Source organism: Onychomys torridus, chromosome 3 (genome assembly GCF_903995425.1).
Source record: "Onychomys torridus chromosome 3, mOncTor1.1, whole genome shotgun sequence".
In the NCBI taxonomy this organism is placed as follows: domain Eukaryota; kingdom Metazoa; phylum Chordata; class Mammalia; order Rodentia; family Cricetidae; genus Onychomys; species Onychomys torridus.
Window position 1 is genome coordinate 110,067,104 of NC_050445.1, and position 18,042 is coordinate 110,085,145.

General features: G+C 45.0%; 1 protein-coding gene across 1 annotated transcript in view; it reads left to right on the plus strand.

Annotated features, from left to right (window-relative positions):
• LOC118580108 (sperm mitochondrial-associated cysteine-rich protein-like) overlaps positions 1–15,360 on the plus strand; it is a 62,498-nt gene extending 47,138 nt beyond the window's left edge. Inside the window, exon 2 of the mRNA XM_036181906.1 lies at positions 15,052–15,360. Within this exon, the coding sequence (XP_036037799.1) occupies positions 15,052–15,360 (309 nt within the window). The remainder of the gene's footprint in view (positions 1–15,051) is intronic.
• Positions 15,361–18,042: the final 2,682 nt, after the last annotated feature.

Genomic DNA, 18,042 nt, shown 5'->3' on the forward strand with positions numbered 1-18,042 from the left:
AGCTGTGCTTTGCACGCTGGACACTTCACTGATTTCAAATGGCTTTAGCCTTGCTCACACACTACTAACCTAAGTGTGAGTAGTCCCCCCACCCCAGGCGGTAGTACCGAAGAGCAGTGAATTGTCTAACAGGTGAGTGGCAGGACACATTTGGCTGCAGTGAGATGCCAAGCTGGAGAGATCATCCATAACAGGAATAGAGACAGAGAGGTGCTGAGGCACCCAGCTGCCCCCACTTCTCAGGCAAGATGCCAGACATGTGACTCAAGAGATGCCAGCATCACAGCCCTACCACCAACTGCTTATAGCCTCTAAGACTAAGCACAGGCTTCTCGGGTGAACCTACAGTCCTAGGCACACAGATAAAATGAACGGCTACCCCCATCTAAACCATTCTTTTGAGTAGTCTGATACCAAAACTCTATGCAAGATAACAGCAGAGAACACCTGAAAGAATAAATTCCATAGGCTCATATCTGAGCCAGTTGTTAGCTGAGGACTCAGGATTTCTATTGTGTGGGCACTGTGGGAGTAGATATTATCATTAACTGGGCTTGTGTTTCATAGATCAGGTCTTTCTTGAAACAGTAACATAATTCATTGCATAAGCTATGAAAAATTTCCCCTGGGAACGGGGAAAACTGTCAATTCAGAAACAATCCCAGGTGGAGAGGCTTTGGCAAGGGAGGAAGTTAGAATCATGTCTTTGGCCTGGAGCAAGCAACACAGTGCTAAGAGGCCAAGTGCATGGGCCCTTGCTGATGCTTTCCACATGGACACAGACCAGGAGAAGGAAGTAGGAACCTGTCAAGAGCCTTTCTGGTGGCTCAGCTTCAGAAGACCAACAGACACAGAGCCTGGGTTCCAAGTGTGCAATGTAGGATCTGTTATGAACCAAATGCTTTCTATGTTGTTTTTTTTTTTTGTATTTGAGGTTTTATTTTATTTTCCTTAATATTTAATAAGGTCTTTGGAACATCCCACCCTACTTGGATCATGGATGGGACACTGGACCTAGGTTATTGCTTTCAATGGGTAACAATAGTGTGATGGCATGATGGCATGGTGAGAAAGAAAGACACCACTTCATAATCTTTAGGGTGGCTATTATCAGAAACAAAACAGCAATAACTGCAATAATAAGGAATATTTAATGAGCAACTACTGTTACTGTTTCAAATGGATGCACACCTTCAGTCACCACAATATTCTTAGATAGAAGGTGCTAGTGTTATTCTTGGTGTGTGTGTGTGTGTGTGTGTGTGTGTGTGTGTGTGTGTGTGTGCAGAGAAACTAGTCAACAAGACACAGAGAGGTAAAGCCTCTTTCTGGTCTGCAACTTGGCACCCAGGCAACTGATCTCCAGAGCCACTGTATTCAGAGCCTCCCACAAACAGAGACAGAAGGAGGACACCCCGTGCAGGAGCTGATACAACCATCCCACACACGTGTTATGTCACTAGGGTCCTGCTGACTTGCCTGTAGATTCCTGGAAGGCAGGAACTTCATCCTGCCCACCTCCATGTTCCCAGCAATCAGCATGTGCCACGAATGGATACCATGCTTCAAGGACTAGATTCAACCTAAAATGATTCTGAAGCCTCCATGAGGTAGCCTCTTCAATTTATTCCAGACCACAAAAAAAGAACATTGACCATTAACCGTTTACTGTGCAGCCTGGAATAAGAAGATTTCTAGGAGACTTGTAGGCGTCTGTCTACCCTCCACTCTGATTTCCCCATAGGGAAAGGACTCATAGTACCAACTCTGCACATGTACCACCTCATCCCTGCCCACGGCCATGGCACTCCTTCAGAACCTCCTCTCCACATCCAGCCTGAGGACTCCGAAGAAGACTGACCTCACACAGCCAGAGCAGCTCTTTGCTGGATGGAAGCATGGCCCTCCGAAGAGGCCCTGTGAATGGCAGTGTGCTCCTGTGGCACTCTGTACCCTCTCTCTCCTGGGGTACAATTACTGTTCCCTAACTCCTGGGCTGTGACAGGCCAGTCATGGAGCACAAAAGGAAGTGCTGGCGAGTGTTTGGAAAGTGACTGTCTCTTCCTCTGATGCTGAGAGACAAGCTGGGACCTCTGGTCAGCTCCACTCTAGAGTCAGCAGATATGGCAGACTTCCAATCATCCTGGTAATGTCGCATCTGTTTTTAATTTTAACAGTCCAGATCAGGTTTTCTGCTAGCTGCAGCCAATGGTACCTAGCTGATACATATTTCATAGTTTTGTGCACAAAAAATAAGTCTTGCTTTATCATCCTAAGAACAGTTGTTCTCCTCTTATATACAGTTTTGTTCTGTCTTTTTCTTTCCCCTCAGTCATCATGAGGCGCAGATAGAGTGCAAGATGATACGGAGAGACAGGGAGATGCAGAGGCGGAGATCATCTCCACACCCAGCATACTGTTGTAATTGTCCTATGCTAGGTTATCATGTCACTCTTGCTGTGCCTAATTTAACTTTACCACGGGTGCATAGGTGGGGAAGGAAGCATGTCTGGGTAGTTTGGTGCTGGTCATGGTTTTAGGTATCTATTGGGAGTTTTATAACAAAATGACCCGCAAATATGAAACATGCTACCGTACACACCTGTGGTGGTTTCAATGACAATGTCCAAGCTTGAAGGTTTGGATATTTGGAGCCCAGTTGGTGGTGCTATTTGGGGACAGTTGAGTACTGTGATCTTTCAAGCTGGGGAGATAGAGACTAAGTGCTTAACCTCTCCAAACCTCAGGTAAATCAGTCTATTTCTTTATGTTTTACCTTATTGGATGTATTTTACACATCTTCACTTCGTTAGCTGGTTCCATGGTAACATAACAAGTCCTGGACCCTGAGGACCCCATGGGAAGATTCCTATGGCGACACAGTGAAGGTGGACATCATGGGCTGGTCCACGCTTTTCTGGCAGGACTTATGCTTCTTGACTTGAGTCTGCTTTCCAGCTGGGTGTCCCTTCTACCTTGGCTTACTTTTAATGAAAAACAAAGGACGGTTTGATTCCAAATCAAAGATACTGTGGTTACCCAGTGAAAAGCCTCTGTCTTCATGAATACATTTTCTCTTAGAAGAGAAATTATTTGTGTCACAGACAGTGTTATCTGCATCAGGCAATGAGGTTATCAAATCACAAAAACTTGAACTTCCAGCCCTTTGGCTCTAAAGTTTGTGCTCTTTGCACCACCTGATACATATTCCGGAGAGGTCTGCATGGCAGAGTTGCTCACCCATGAGACCTTCATGTGCATCTCCTCAGCTTCCTTGTTTTGATGAATTCATCTGCCAGGCCAGATACTCTTGAAGATGCCCTTACACTTAGGTTTCCCTTGCCCACTGGGTCTCCTCTTACTGACTGCTGGGAACTGTTCCTCTCTCATGCTTTTCAGCAGCAAGTGTTGGACAGCCCTCTTTTTCTCTTGGCCCTTGGCAAAGTAGAATTTTCCTCGTGGGGCCTAGGTTGGCTCTGGGTTACTTACTGCATCATTAACCTCTCCCCCACTTTCAGCTCATGGTTTCAGAAGTTTCCGACCATGGTCACTTTTCCCTGTTGCTGAGGACCTGTGGCAGCTCAGCCCATTGTTATGGGAGGCATAACAGGGGCCTGCTCATACACAGCAGCTAGGAAGCAAGGGGTTGAGGGGATGAAGTCCAAGGATTCCTTTCAGGGCTTATCCTTAATAACTTCACTTCCTCTACCTAGGCCCCACCTCTTAAAAGTTCATCAACTTCCAATGGTGCTACAGGCTGGTGACCAAGCCTTCGACACAGGGACTTTGAGGGACATTCCAGTGCCAAGCTATGGCACATATTGTCCTCTGAAATACCTGGCCCAGCTGTTACCCATTTGCATGTGCACATCAGTGATACATTGTTTTCCTGTTTTGCCTCATCTCCCTTCTGGAATATGCTGAGCTCCCTTCTTTTCCCTATGCAAAAGCCACCTCCAAGGACTTTTAGCACCTGAGTCCTTTCTAACCATAAAACTGATAGAGAGGAGAAACCATGGGGAAATGAAGTCTTGGATGTTATATGTCTAACTCAACTCCCCAAGCAGCTAAAGCCAAGGCCACTTAAGGGATTCCATAGTCCTCAGATCAAAAGCATTAAATCTATGGAGTGTAAAGAAACCAAACTACTTTTCTGAGGAGAAGAAGCTAGTTCACAATAGAAATTGCACCTCAAAGGAACAGCACAGATGCGGAGGCCTGGCTTGTAAAGTTTCAGAGGGAAGTTTAAGAGCTCTTCTAAGACTGTTCATGTGATGCTTTGAGTTGAAAATATGTGGTTTCTGGTCAGCTGGGGTTGAAGAATCAGCTGTGATTAACAAAAAATCAGAACCACTGAAGTGAAACCTTTGCTTTACTGGGACAATTGATACTGGTTATCTGGGGCTGAGAAATGAGCTGGAATTAAGAAAAGTCTAGTGTCACTGAGAAAATAGTCTCAGAAGTATTTCCTGAGAGTCAGCGCACAGAAACTGTGGTCTGGAGGGCACCAAGGCTGCATCTCATGCAGCTAGCCAAACTTAGTTCATGTGTAAGAGTCTTTCATGTGGTACTGGTTTTGAAGGCATGAAGGGATCATAAAGAGCATCTGGGGCTGGGCACCTCAACAAGCCAGGAGGGGTCATTGGTGAAGGTGAAGTCTTGGCTGCAGCCTCAGTCCCAGGACTGAAGGGATCGTGGGGAGAAGCTGAAGCTAGGCACCATAAGGCAGGGTCAGAGTCCCTGTGAGAGGCCAGGAGGCCACTGGTGAAGGAGAAACCTGTGGAAACTCCAGCATATTGGAGATGCCATGACAGTGGGGTGACTGCCAGGGACAGCAATAACTGTAGCGAGGGGCTGGTATGAGCCTGTAGACAAGCTATGTGTGCTGTGAATGGCGGAACTAGGGAAACGGAGCCACCCAAGTCCTTTGGAGCCCAGAATATTGTGAGGGAATCCCAGATGCTGGACATAACAGTGTTATTTACACTGTTGGATTTTGGGTTTGCTTTGATTTGATTGTGACTGTGCCCCAGTTCCTTCCCTGTCCAATCAGAAAGGTATAACTTATTTTTTATTTATAGGAGCTCACAGTAGAGAGACTTTGGACTTTTAAAGAGACATTGGGTTTTTAAAGGAAGCTTGGACTTTTAAAGTGTTGAAAAATTTAAATATCATGAAACTTTTAAATGTGTACTATGTTTAATATTGCCATATTAACATGAGATCTTGGGATAAACAGGGAAGTAAATGTAATGGTTTAATAGTAATATATTAGTATGTCAAGTTGACAAGGGGTCAGTTGTCTTGGGTAGTTTTTGACAACTTGACAAAGCTAGAGTTATCAGGGAAGAGAAATCTCAGTTGAAAAAATGAGTAGAAAGCAAACTAAGACAGAGAGCCACCAGCCAGCCTTTAGTCCCAGCACTCAGGAGGCAGAGGCTGGCAGATCTCTGTGAGCTCAAGGCCAGCTTGGTCTACAGAGTGAGTTCCAGGACAGCCAGGGCTACACAGGAAAACCTTGTCTCAAAAACAAACAAACAAAAAAGAAAGGAGGTATCTGGGACACTGGAAACTTCATGGATAAATTAATTCAGTGTGGCTATCAGCCTTATGAGACAGTTATTATTATTTATTATGACACATTAACACAAGAACTAGTGACCGAAATAGTTTCTCTTATGAGAGAAAATGTATTCATAAAGGCATGGGCTACATAATGGGTTGACCATGGTTTCTTTGATTTGGAACCAAACAGTCCAGCAACCCCTCTGTTTTTCATCAAGGTGAACTAAGGTAGAAGGTCATCCAGTTAATAAGTGGACTCAAGGCAAGAAGCTGCAAGTACAATCAGTAAAGTGTGCACCAGCCCACGCCATCTACCTTCACAGAGTTACCTCAGGAGTTTTCTACTTCCAGTGTATTACACTACGAGCTTTATAAACTATATGAGGTGAGGATATCCAAGCTATGTCTGTTTAGAAAACCATGAGGCAAAAATCAAATCAACAGAAAAAAGAATCACAAAATCCTATCAATACTGAAAAAGAATCTGGTAAGTCTAATTCATGATTAAAAGAAAATCTTTGTGAGATAGAAGGTACTTCTTTATAGATAGAAAAAAATATCTATAAAATCCACAGCTCTGACATCACACACAATGATGGGAAACTAGATGCTTCCATACTCAGGTGTTCCTTCTCACACCACTCTCTTTAATCTTGTACTAGAACTTTTACCTAATAGAAGACAGGAAGGGCAAGTAAAATGTATACAGATTGGGAAGGTACATGTAAAGCTCTAATTTCAGGTAATTGTCTATGTAGGATATCTCACAGTATTGACAGGCAAAGTCCTGGGAGCTTGTGTTGTCAGTGTTACTTGTCAATGTGACAGAATCTAGATTCACCTGGGGAGATGGGCCTCTGAGCACACCTCTGAGGGACTGTCTAGGTTCTGGGAATGACTGTAAAGGACTATCTTGATTATCTTCATTGAAAAGGGAAGGCCCATCTGAATTGTGGGTGGGACCATTCCTTGGGCAGGGGATCCTGGACTGTATAAAATGGAGGAAAGCAACAGGAGCCGAGTGCTAGCATGCATGCATTGGCCTCTCTCTGCTCCCTCCCCGGTGGCTGTGATGTGCGGCTGCTTCAAGCCCCTGTTGACTTGGTTTCACCACAGTGATGGACTAACCGTGAACTAGAATACATCCTTCCTGCCTCAAGTTCCCTGTGTCAGAGTATTTGATCATAGCAACAGGAAAGGAAACTAAGAACTAGAAAATGCTCAGAGCAAAGTCCCATATGACAAAGCCAACTGCCTTCCCACATGCATACAGTGAACGCCTGAGACTTGAAACTAAAAACACATATTAGTAGTAGTAAGCCCAAGTGAAATATAAGACAAAAGTCTAAGAAAATATGTCTGTGAGGAAACTACAAAACTCTGATAAAGACTTTAAAGGTCTAAATAAATGGAGATCTATTCCATGTTCAATGCTGGGAAAGGGAGACTCAGTACTGTCGAGATCTTGACAATAAATTTGATTCAGCCACAATCAAAACTCCAGCTGTTAATCCCACTGGTTGAGAATAAGACCACCACAGTTTAAAGTCAAATTTAATGCAAGCCTTAATTAAATACTGGCCAGGTGAATGTGATCTAGCCAGTCCTATTTCTGGTTTACTAGAAAAGTGGCCCTGAATTAAATTTTGCAGTGGCTTCAGGTCCAATCAGGGGCAAGTATCCATCCTGGTGTATTTCCTGCCTGTGAACCTCCCACCCACATGTGATCAAGCACATCTGGTGCAGATGGGTCAAACAAACTTGTTTAGAGGAGTGAAAACATGTGGCTTGTTATCTCCATAAACAAATCCTCCAGCATTTCAAGAAATATCTGACCTTGGGCAAGTGGCTTGTAGATCAGAGGCATTTTGTTTCAGCCATCTTTTAGGCATAGTAATTAAAACTTAAAACTTAACTTTGCCTCTCACACAGCAAGTCATTTTGTAGATATTTGCAAACTGAGTCTAAAGTTCATATTTGGGAACAAAAGACACCAAGCAGGCAACTGCTGTTGAAGGAGAAAAAGACAAAAGTGGTGCTTCTGACCCCAAGACCCACAGAAGGACTCAGCAATCAAGACAACGCAGTGCTGATAACAAAAGGAGAGAACACCCAGATGTAACCTCCCAGAGTCACCTAAGAACAGCCGACTAATCTTTAACAAAGAGACAAAGCCATAGAACAGAGAAAAGATAATCTGACATCTGGATAACTCCTTCACAAAAATTAATCCAAAACAGGATAAAAACAAAACCATGTAAATCTTAGACAAAAACACAGGAGAAAATTTAAATGACTTTGAGCTTAGTGATGACTTTTTAAATACAACACCAAATGCTTTGCAAAAGAAAGAATAGACAATCTACATTTTATGAAAATGAACACTTTTTTGTGCTCTACAAAAAATGCTGTAAAAAAATAAAAAGAGAGGCCAGACAACAGAAGAGTTCAGTTCCCGGCACCCACGTTAGGCAGCTCATAGCTGCCTGTTATTCCAGCTGCAGAGGACCCAAAGCACTGTGAGTATCCACACACATGTGACATACACATATACATATAAGTAAGAAGAAATCTCTAAAAAGAAAAAGAGAAGCCACATACTTGGAAAAATGTTACAAAAGACATATCTGACAAATGACTGTTACCTAAAACACACCAAAATTTCTTAAAGCTCATTAATTAGAAAATAATTTTGAAATGAACCTGTTAGTTCCTTTTCTTGTTGCAGTAATTAAATAGAAGACAAAAGGAACTTAGGGAAAGGGGGCACCACAGCATGAGAGCAGGAGGCTGTTCACTCCCATTTCAGCTGTCAGGAGGCAGAGAAAGGGAGCATCAGTGTTCAGCTCACTGCCTCCCTCTTCCTTTCCTATGGATTCCAAGAGCCCAGCCCATGGGACGGTCCCATGCACCTTCAGAGCAGCTCTTCCTCCTTAACTCAATCCTCTCAAGAAACACCCTCATAGACACACCCAAAGGTATGCCTCCCTATCACCCAAGTGTTCTTGCAATGGTATTTCCCACTTTAATGTCTATGTCACCCATGCCTGGCGCCATGTGGACCATCACACTCAACACATACAAACAATGTGGTTGACTGAACCAATAAATCTTCCCTAGTAGAGATATTCAAACATATAGCCATGTGTACTGCATAATCTGATTCCCAAAGAGCTACAATTCACCTCTGGCTCCAACACTCCCAGCCACTACAGTGTTTTGTATCCTTCCCCTCAAATGTTCTGCAAACAGCCAGTAGCTTCCGTCAGGACTGCTACCTAGTGTACTGTGGGCAATACAATAATCCTCCACAAAAATGAGGAAAGACATTAGATGTCCTAGTCCCCAAGGCTGTGGACACTCTACCTTACACGGCTAAGGAACTGTATAGATGTGATGAAGGGAGAGGATCTTGGATCACCAAGGTGGCCCAGTGTCCTTAGGGGCAGGAAAAGTGACATTTTCTGAACAAGTCCAAGTGGAGACTGAAGTCTGGAGAAGGATTTAGAGCAACAGTCTCAGCCCACTGCTACTGACTGAGGATGAAGGTGGTATTGGTAGTAGTTAGGAGTCAAGGAACACGGCAGCCCTTCAAGCTGGGAATGGCCTACGATTGAAAACTAGTAAGAGATGGAACCCTGAGCCCCACAATCTCAATGAACTGAATTCTCCTAGTCTCCCAACGGGGCAGTAAATAGACCCCAATGACAGGTTCCAAACAGCCCTCTAAAATCCTAATGTCCTCCTGGTCAGAGCCATGCAAGTCTCGAATGTGCTTTTTCTGCCACCAAATGTGTATCATTTATTGTGGCAGCAATAGGAAACTATGGCACTCACATCAACCAGGTGTGTGGTGAAATGTCACTTTAGAGGGTCCCCTCCTGTCAGATTACCTGAAGTTCCCTCATTTACTTTGCTTTAAATTTTCTGATTTATTTTCAACTATGAGTGTTTGCCTGCACTCATATACACAAAAATGTAAGTGTTTCCTGGACATGTACATGCACTGTGTGTGGGCAGTGCCCTTGGAGGCCAGAAGAGGAGCCGGATACCATGGAACTGGAGTTGCAGAGGCCTGGGAGCCATCGTGTGGGTGCTGGGGACTGAATCTGGGTCCTCTGCAAGTGCAGCCAGTGCTCCTAACTGAGTGACTGGTCTCTCCGGACCCCAATTACTTTGCTTACAGTACTTCTAACTCACCCATGAAACATTATTATTTAATCTGTCTTCTTGTATCTCACCTCACTCTCCAAGTGCATGTGAGCTCTATGGATAGGACGCTTGGCTTTGACACTTTGTAGACAGGGCCTTAAAGGAGTGAATGCTATCGATGGATTGAGTTTTATCAGCTGCTTTCTCAATGTAGATAATCAATTAGATTCTTCCTTATTTTGTTAATGGGGTAGATTGAGTTATAAAGATAGTGACTTTTAAAATTCTTATTTCTGGAATAAAATTCATATGGTCTTGGTGTAAAATCCCTTTTCATATTGTTCTAGGTTTTGTTTCTTAAATTTTATTTTTATTTGTGTGTGTGTGTGTTTGTGTGTGTGTGTGTTGAGAGAGTTTAAGTGTATTGTGAGTGAGCAAGTGCCCATGGAAGTCAGAAAGGGGCACCAGATCCCCTGGGACTGGACGTGTAGATTGTTGTGAGCCTCCATGTGGACGCTGAGAACCACACTCGGGTCCTCTGGAAGAGCAGTAAGCACTAACTGCTGAACCCGCTCCCAGCCACTGCTGCGGTTCTGCTGAAGGTTTGTTGTATTGTTTGCATCTCTTTTCATGAGACAAAAAACACTTGCCATCTTCCTTCTTGTAGGTAGGTTGCTTTCATTTTTCATTTTGTTGTTTGCTTTGTTTTGTTTTTGAAAGTTTTCATCAATTTTCATGCAGGGGTAGGTGCAGTGGTTGCCCAAAATGCGCCTGGAGCGTGTCTCCCTCTTTTATCTATGAGTCTCTGTGAAGAGGGCATATGTTTCTCTTCTTTGAAAGATTGATAGAATTCACCAAGGAAGCCATCTGTGCCTGGGAAGAGTTGAATACGTTTAATTTCTTTAATAAGAATTGCTGCTCAGATTTTTTTTTTTTACTTCTGTCAGATTCAAAGTTATGTTTCCTCAAAGTACCTTCATCTCCAAAACGCCCATGAGATGTCCTCAGCAGTGTCTGTAGTGAGACCCTGTTTCTGAGTGGTTGGTAGAAATTTGTATTTGTCATTCACTCTCCAGTCTTCCCCTGCCCTGCCCCTCCTCTTGAACACACTCTTCCCTCACACACTCTTCCCCCTCACACACACTCTTCCCTCACACACTCTTCCCTCACACACTCTTCCCCCTCACACACACTCTTCCCCCTCACACACTCTTCCCTCACACACACTCTTCCCTCACACACTCTTCCCTCACACACACTCTTCCCCCTCACACACTCTTCCCTCACACACTCTTCCCTCACACACTCTTCCCCCTCACACACTCTTCCCCCTCACACACACTCTTCCCTCACACACACTCTTCCCCCTCACACACTCTTCCCTCACACACTCTTCCCTCACACACTCTTCCCTCACACACTCTTCCCCCTCACACACTCTTCCCTCACACACACTCTTCCCTCACACACTCTTCCCTCACACACTCTTCCCCCTCACACACTCTTCCCTCACACACTCTTCCCTCACACACTCTTCCCTCACACACACTCTTCCCCCTCACACACTCTTCCCCCTCACACACACTCTTCCCCCTCACACACGCTTCCCTCACACACTCTTCCCTCACACACACTCTTCCCTCACACACACTCTTCCCCCTCACACACTCTTCCCCCTCACACACTCTTCCCCCTCACACACTCTTCCCTCACACACTCTTCCCCCTCACACACACTCTTCCCCCTCACACACTCCCCCTCACACACTCTTCCCTCACACACTCTTCCCTCACACACACTCTTCCCTCACACACTCTTCCCTCACACACACTCTTCCCCCTCACACACTCTTCCCCCTCTCTTACACACTCTTCCCTCACACACACTCTTCCCTCACACACACTTGCCCCTCACACACACTCCCCCTCACACACTCTTCCCTCACACACACTCTTCCCTCACACACTCTTCCCCTCACACACTCTTCCCCCTCACACACTCTTCCCTCACACACTCTTCCCTCACACACTCTTCCCTCACACACTCTTCCCTCACACACTCTTCCCCTCACACACTCTTCCCCCTCACACACTCTTCCCCTCACACACTCTTCCCCCTCACACACTCTTCCCCCTCACACACTCTTCCCCCTCACACACTCTTCCCTCACACACTCTTCCCTCACACACTCTTCCCTCACACACTCTTCCCTCACACACTCTTCCCCCTCACACACACTCTTCCCCCTCACACACACTCTTCCCCCTCACACACACTCTTCCCCCTCACACACTCTTCCCCTCACCCTCACACACACTCTTCCCTCACACACTCTTCCCTCACACACACTCTTCCCTCACACACTCTTCCCTCACACACTCTTCCCCCTCACACACTCTTCCCTCACACACTCTTCCCTCACACACTCTTCCCCCTCACACACACTCTTCCCCCTCACACACTCTTCCCTCACACACTCTTCCCCCTCACACACACACTTCCCCCTCACACACTCCCCCTCACACACTCTTCCCTCACACACTCTTCCCTCACACACTCTTCCCTCACACACACTCTTCCCTCACACACTCTTCCCCCTCACACACACTCTTCCCCCTCACACACTCTTCCCCCTCTCTTACACACTCTTCCCTCACACACACTCTTCCCTCACACACTCTTCCCCCTCACACACTCTTCCCTCACACACTCTTCCCCCTCACACACCCTTCCCCCTCTCCTAGCTCCTCAGCCTCTTTAGGGTCGTCAATTTTATTACCATTGTCAAAGAGCTGTTACTCTTGTTCTTCCAATTGTTTGATTCTTTTTCTTTTCACTGACTTTTGTCTTTTTTATACTCTTTTTTCAACATTCCTGGAGTTCCTTTCTCTTTATCCTTGAACTATAATAAAATCCCTGGCTCTTCTTTTCTAATATATTTTAAAATCTATAAATTCAAGAACTGTTTTTGTTGCATCTTGACATTTTTGATATATCTCATATTTTCATTATCTCTCAGCTGAAAACAGGTTCTGGTATCTTTTATAAACTCTGCTTAAACCCATAGTGATAAGTATTTAAATCCCCAATATTAGGTTTCTCCACCAATGCAATAAGTCAAACCAAGCCGACTTAAATGATCAGGTTTAATGAGCAAAGCATTCCTGGGTGACCTGGGGGGAAGGGGTATCACACCACTGCTCCCAGAGAGAGACCTTAAATACCCTGTAGGAGTCATCTTTGAGCAGCTCCAGGGGAGGAGCCACCACTTGGTGGGTTTTCTGAGGACAGGGTCGGAGAAGGAGGAGTGGGGCCGAAGCAAAGTTCCCAGCTAAACACACAGATGACACAGAAGCGTATTCTTGAATTTCCAAATATTGGTAAGGGTCTTATTTCTTTTTCTTTTCTGGTGATTTCCAGATTAGTTTTCATGTGATCAAGAAACATGTTCTGATTTTAGATTGCCAATATTTATTAAAATTATTTATGACCTCAAATGTGATTCATTTATAATTGTATCAAAGAATGTAATTCTACACTTGCTGGATATAAGGTTCTGAAAGTGTCTATTTGGGTGAACTGGTTGGTACTGTGCGTTAAATCACAAACACTCTTGTTCCTTTACATTTGCTTGCTCTGCTACCGAGAGGGGAATCCTGTAGTGTGGGTCTGATGCTGCTTCTTCCAGCACTACATGTTCTTGCTGCACATATTTTTTAAACGTTGTGGATTTATACACTCAGAACAGTAAAAACTGAAGAATTTCTCTTTCCTCCATATTTTTGTCTTTGAAGATGCAGCCACATCAGCTGCCTCAATGTAGCAAGAGTCTTCACACAAGAGCACAACTGTCTTCTCACCGTGGTTTTGGTTACTTTTCTTGTTGTTCAGACAGAATGTTTGACAGAAGTGTACACAATGCACTTAAACTCCCCCTCTGTCCCCATACCACCCCACACACATACACAAAGGGTTTTTGGCTGGTGGTTTGCAGTCCATCATGGCTGAAAGGCATGGGGGTGGGAGCTTGAGGCAGCTGGACCACGGTCGGGATGCAGAGAAGGGTGAAGGCTGGCGCTCAACTGGCTTCCTCGTTTTCTCTCATTTCATTACAGTTAAGAAGAATCTCTTCGTGCATCATAAAGTTAGATCTCATTTTTCTATCCAAACAACTTTTACTTCCCCTTGAGGGCTTCCATCATTTCTTTTTAACTGCTTTTTGGCTGGGTTTACATTTATCACCCTGTGGGTTGTTTTCCATTGTACCTTCTGACCATTTTATCTTTCTTGCTTTCCAGACTCCTTCTGAACAGGACATTTTAAATTTTCCCCTTTTATCTCCTCTACTGTATTTTTAGTATTAACTCCTCATATTGTGCTTGGTGGTCCCTCTGAGGATCATGTCTCCTTAGCTTGTTACAGTCTACCTTAAATGACTCCCACATAGCCTGGGTGCAGGGACTTCACAGTAGGTCTCTGTCTAATCACTCACCAACCTTCAGGACATGTTATATAGTTTGCTTGTATATATACAAACCCCTTAATTCTTCCTTTTTAACTAGCCCCTCACTTTTCAAAGTAATTTTTAAAAACCAGTCTTTCTTCCCTACCTACTTATATTTCTAGGAGTCCTCAGTTGTTCCAGGAGACAGAAAATCCCAAAAGGGATATTTTCTCCTCATCTGTGTCTTGGCCAGCTCAGGACCTACCACAGACTACAACGGGCTGGGAGGTGTAAAAAAGTATTGATGTGTCACAGCCCCTGAGGCAGGGAGTCCAAGGTTCATGTGCCAGCCTAATTTGGCCTCTGGTGCAGCCCTTATTCCTGTGTTGTATCCGTACATGGCCTTTCTTGGGGTGTGAAGAGCCCTCACGTATCTTCATCTTTTATAAGAGGATTAATCACACAATGAAGGCTCCATCCACATGACTTAATCTACCTCAAGTTCCCACAGCCCCCTCCACCCAAAATACCATTACACTGGGGACTCAGGTTCAACCAATAAACATTAGGGGACGTAAACATTTAATCCACAGCACCTGAGGACTTTCCTTCAGTGTTTCTTGTGCATCGAAGGGTTAGCAAAAACTAATTAGGCCTGTCTTCCTTGAAAGATCTTAATAGACTTTCTGATTTTTTTCACTTTAAAGATGTCATCCCTTCATCCTGAGACAGCCATTACTCCTGATGAGCCTTATTTCTAACACTCCAATATTGTTCTTTTAGCTCTCTGAAAATAATGCCTCTGTTACTATGGTGGTTTTGGGGGAAGGAGAATGCATGCCACAGTACGTGTGCCACTCAGTTAGCACTCCCCATCTTATTTGAGGCAGAGTCCCTGTGCCGCTGTGCCCCTGTGCCGCTGTGCCGCTGTGCCCCTGTGCCGCTGTGCCCCTGTGCCCCTGTGCCCCTGTGCCCCTGTGCCCCTGTGCCGCCGTGCCCCTGTGCCGCTGTGCCGCCGTGCCGCTGTGCCCCTGTGCCGCTGTGCCCCTGTGCCGCTGTGCCCCTGTGCCCCTGTGCCGCTGTGCCGCTGTGCCCCTGTGCCCCTGTGCCGCTGTGCCGCTGTGCCCCTGTGCCCCTGTGCCCCTGTGCCCCTGTGCCCCTGTGCCCCTGTGCCCCTGTGCCCCTGTGCTGCTGTGTAGGTTTGTTGGCTGTGAAGTCTGGTGTCCTCCTAACTCCCTTCTCCTCATCAAAGTGCACACCTTCACAACTGGCTTTTTATGTGGGTTCCAGGGATTTAACACAGGTCAAGCTTGTGCTGATGAATCTCCCAGGCCATCTGTTACTATTATTATTAGTTTTATTACTTTTCATGGCTTCCCTGGATGTAGTATCTTTTGCCTGCATTTAAGATTTCCCCTTGGGCGTGGAGTGGTGGTTCAGTGGTTGAGATCACTTGCTGATGACCGGGATTCAGTTCCCAGCACCCACATGGTAGTTCATAACCATCCATAACTCCAATACCAAGGGAGCTGATATGCTCTTCTGACCTCTGTTGCACCAGGCACACATGTAGTGCACATACATACGTGCAGGGAAAACACTCATGCACGTTATTTGCTTGTGTGTGTACATGAATGTGGAGTCCAGAGGCCAACATGGAGGTCTTCCTCAATTGCTCTCCATGCATTTTTTTTTTTTTTTTTTTTTTTTTTTAGACAGTGACTCTTACTGAACTCGAAGCTCACCAATTTGGATAGACTGGCTGGCCAGCAAGCTGCAGGAACCCTCCTATGTCAGGCACACATCTTCACACCTAGCATTGTTACGTGGATTCTGGAAGAACAAAATCAGGATTCCTGTTGACATGGCAAGCACTTTATTGGCTGAACAACCTAGGCCCATTTGTAAAGCTCCAATGCTGATCCCAATGTCTATCTCTTTTCTGGGTCTGCTTTACAAAACCAAACCAAACACCTGTTTTCCTTCTTTGATGACAAACAGGCTTTTCTCCTTCCCATATAGAAATCATTTTGTGTTGTATGTTGGCCCCTTGTGGACCCCAATACTCTAACAGATTCTGGATTCTGTTGTCATTCTCTGGAGAGTGTCGAGTTCTGTTCAGCAAGCTTGCTGCATCACTTCGAATTCACTGAGGTCTGGTTTCCTCAGGTCTTCTTCAGTGTTTCTCATCACAGAGCACAACTGTAATCTATGGCGTGATTTCTACTCCTACTTAACAAGTAGCCTTTCTGGGTCTTTAACTGGGTGTCATACCTGTCCACCTACGTTTCTGACACAGGGCTGAGTGACTTCTGAAATCTCTGACCAACTCTGTTTCCCAAGAGCCTGTGGTGTGTGGTCCTGAGCACGGTCAATGTAGGGCCTGGCTGAGGACAGGAAGGGAACTCTTATCCAGCATTAAGGGATGAGTTCTCTGCTTTCCTTCTCAAGCACTGGCACACAAACTTCCCTGTCGTAGCAGCCACAGACTGATTTGTTTCCTCTGCCAGGAGACTGCTGCTCGTTAGATAAAGTTTATTAGAGACAGTCTCAAAGCAGAAAGCAAGATAGATATAGAGGCTACAGTGAGTGTTGCCTGTGTTCAGAGGTCACGGCCTTCAGCTACTCACTACCCAGTGTCTGAAGCCCATTGCCTCATATGTTCTGTCCACTCATTAGTTACTTGTGTTGGAGGTTAAATCCAATACCAGCAGTTGCTTATGGTGACTTTCTGGAAGTCTGTTGGATGTGTGAATGCACACACAAGCACTATGAGATTTCAAGTCTATCCAATATAAGTCGGCCAATAATAAGAATTAAATTTCTAGGGCTGAAGAGATACCTCTGCGGTTAAGCACATTTACCACTCTTGGAGAGGACCTGAGCTTGATTCCCAGCACCCATGTTAGATGACTCACAACTGTCTGTAATGTCCAAGGGAACTGACTCCTCTTATTTCCACCGGCACCTGCACATCTGTGTACATACCCACATGCAGACACATGCACCAACACATTATTAGAAATAATACAAATAATAAAATGATAAATTACTGTCCATCTCCCTTGAGCTACTCAAGAAACAGTCGGTCCCACAACCGAGGCTCCTACTCCCTCCTTTCCCTGTCAGCCAGGGTATGAGAGACAGTCTCATCTGAGGCCACATTCTATTCATCTTCCTCTTCTTTTGATTTTGAACATCAGACATGAGAATTACAAAATGTCCATTGGACCAAAACAAACAAAAAACCCCAAAGAACTCAAAGGAATCTCCAAATACTAAGATTATAGTATAATAAAAATTGTTTCTAACTATAGACCCTATTAAAGATTAGATGCAGGAGGAATTAGAGACCCCTGAAGAGCTGCCAGTGTGAACTGCATTGACAACATTCCCTAATGAAGGTGAAGCAATGACAATTCCCAGCAGACAGGTTCCTTATAACTATTAGTCTCCTGCATTCAAAGTGGCAATAAATCATATAGCCCTCCCAATCTCCAGTGGAGGTTAAAAATAAAAATAAAAAGCCATAGTCCAGGTAGACGGGCAGGCAAAGTTCCCAGGGACACTCTGGGCACCTGCTGTGGCTGGTCACATTTGGACTGAAGGTTTAACACAATAACAGCACTAACCATCCATCATATGCAATGCTGGACACAATGCAGCCATTTTTAAATACACATGCATGACTCAAGTCTTTAACCCTTCTCTACAATGGTCTTCTTCTAGTCCTAGGTCACAATCAGACTCGACTCTGGCTCCTTTTCTTGACTCAGAACCTTCAGTCACCATGTTTACTGTTTGTGAAAATCTGATTAACTTGGAAAACACTATTGCCTCTCCCCACATCTGGATTGGGGACCATCTGCTTGCTGAGTTCA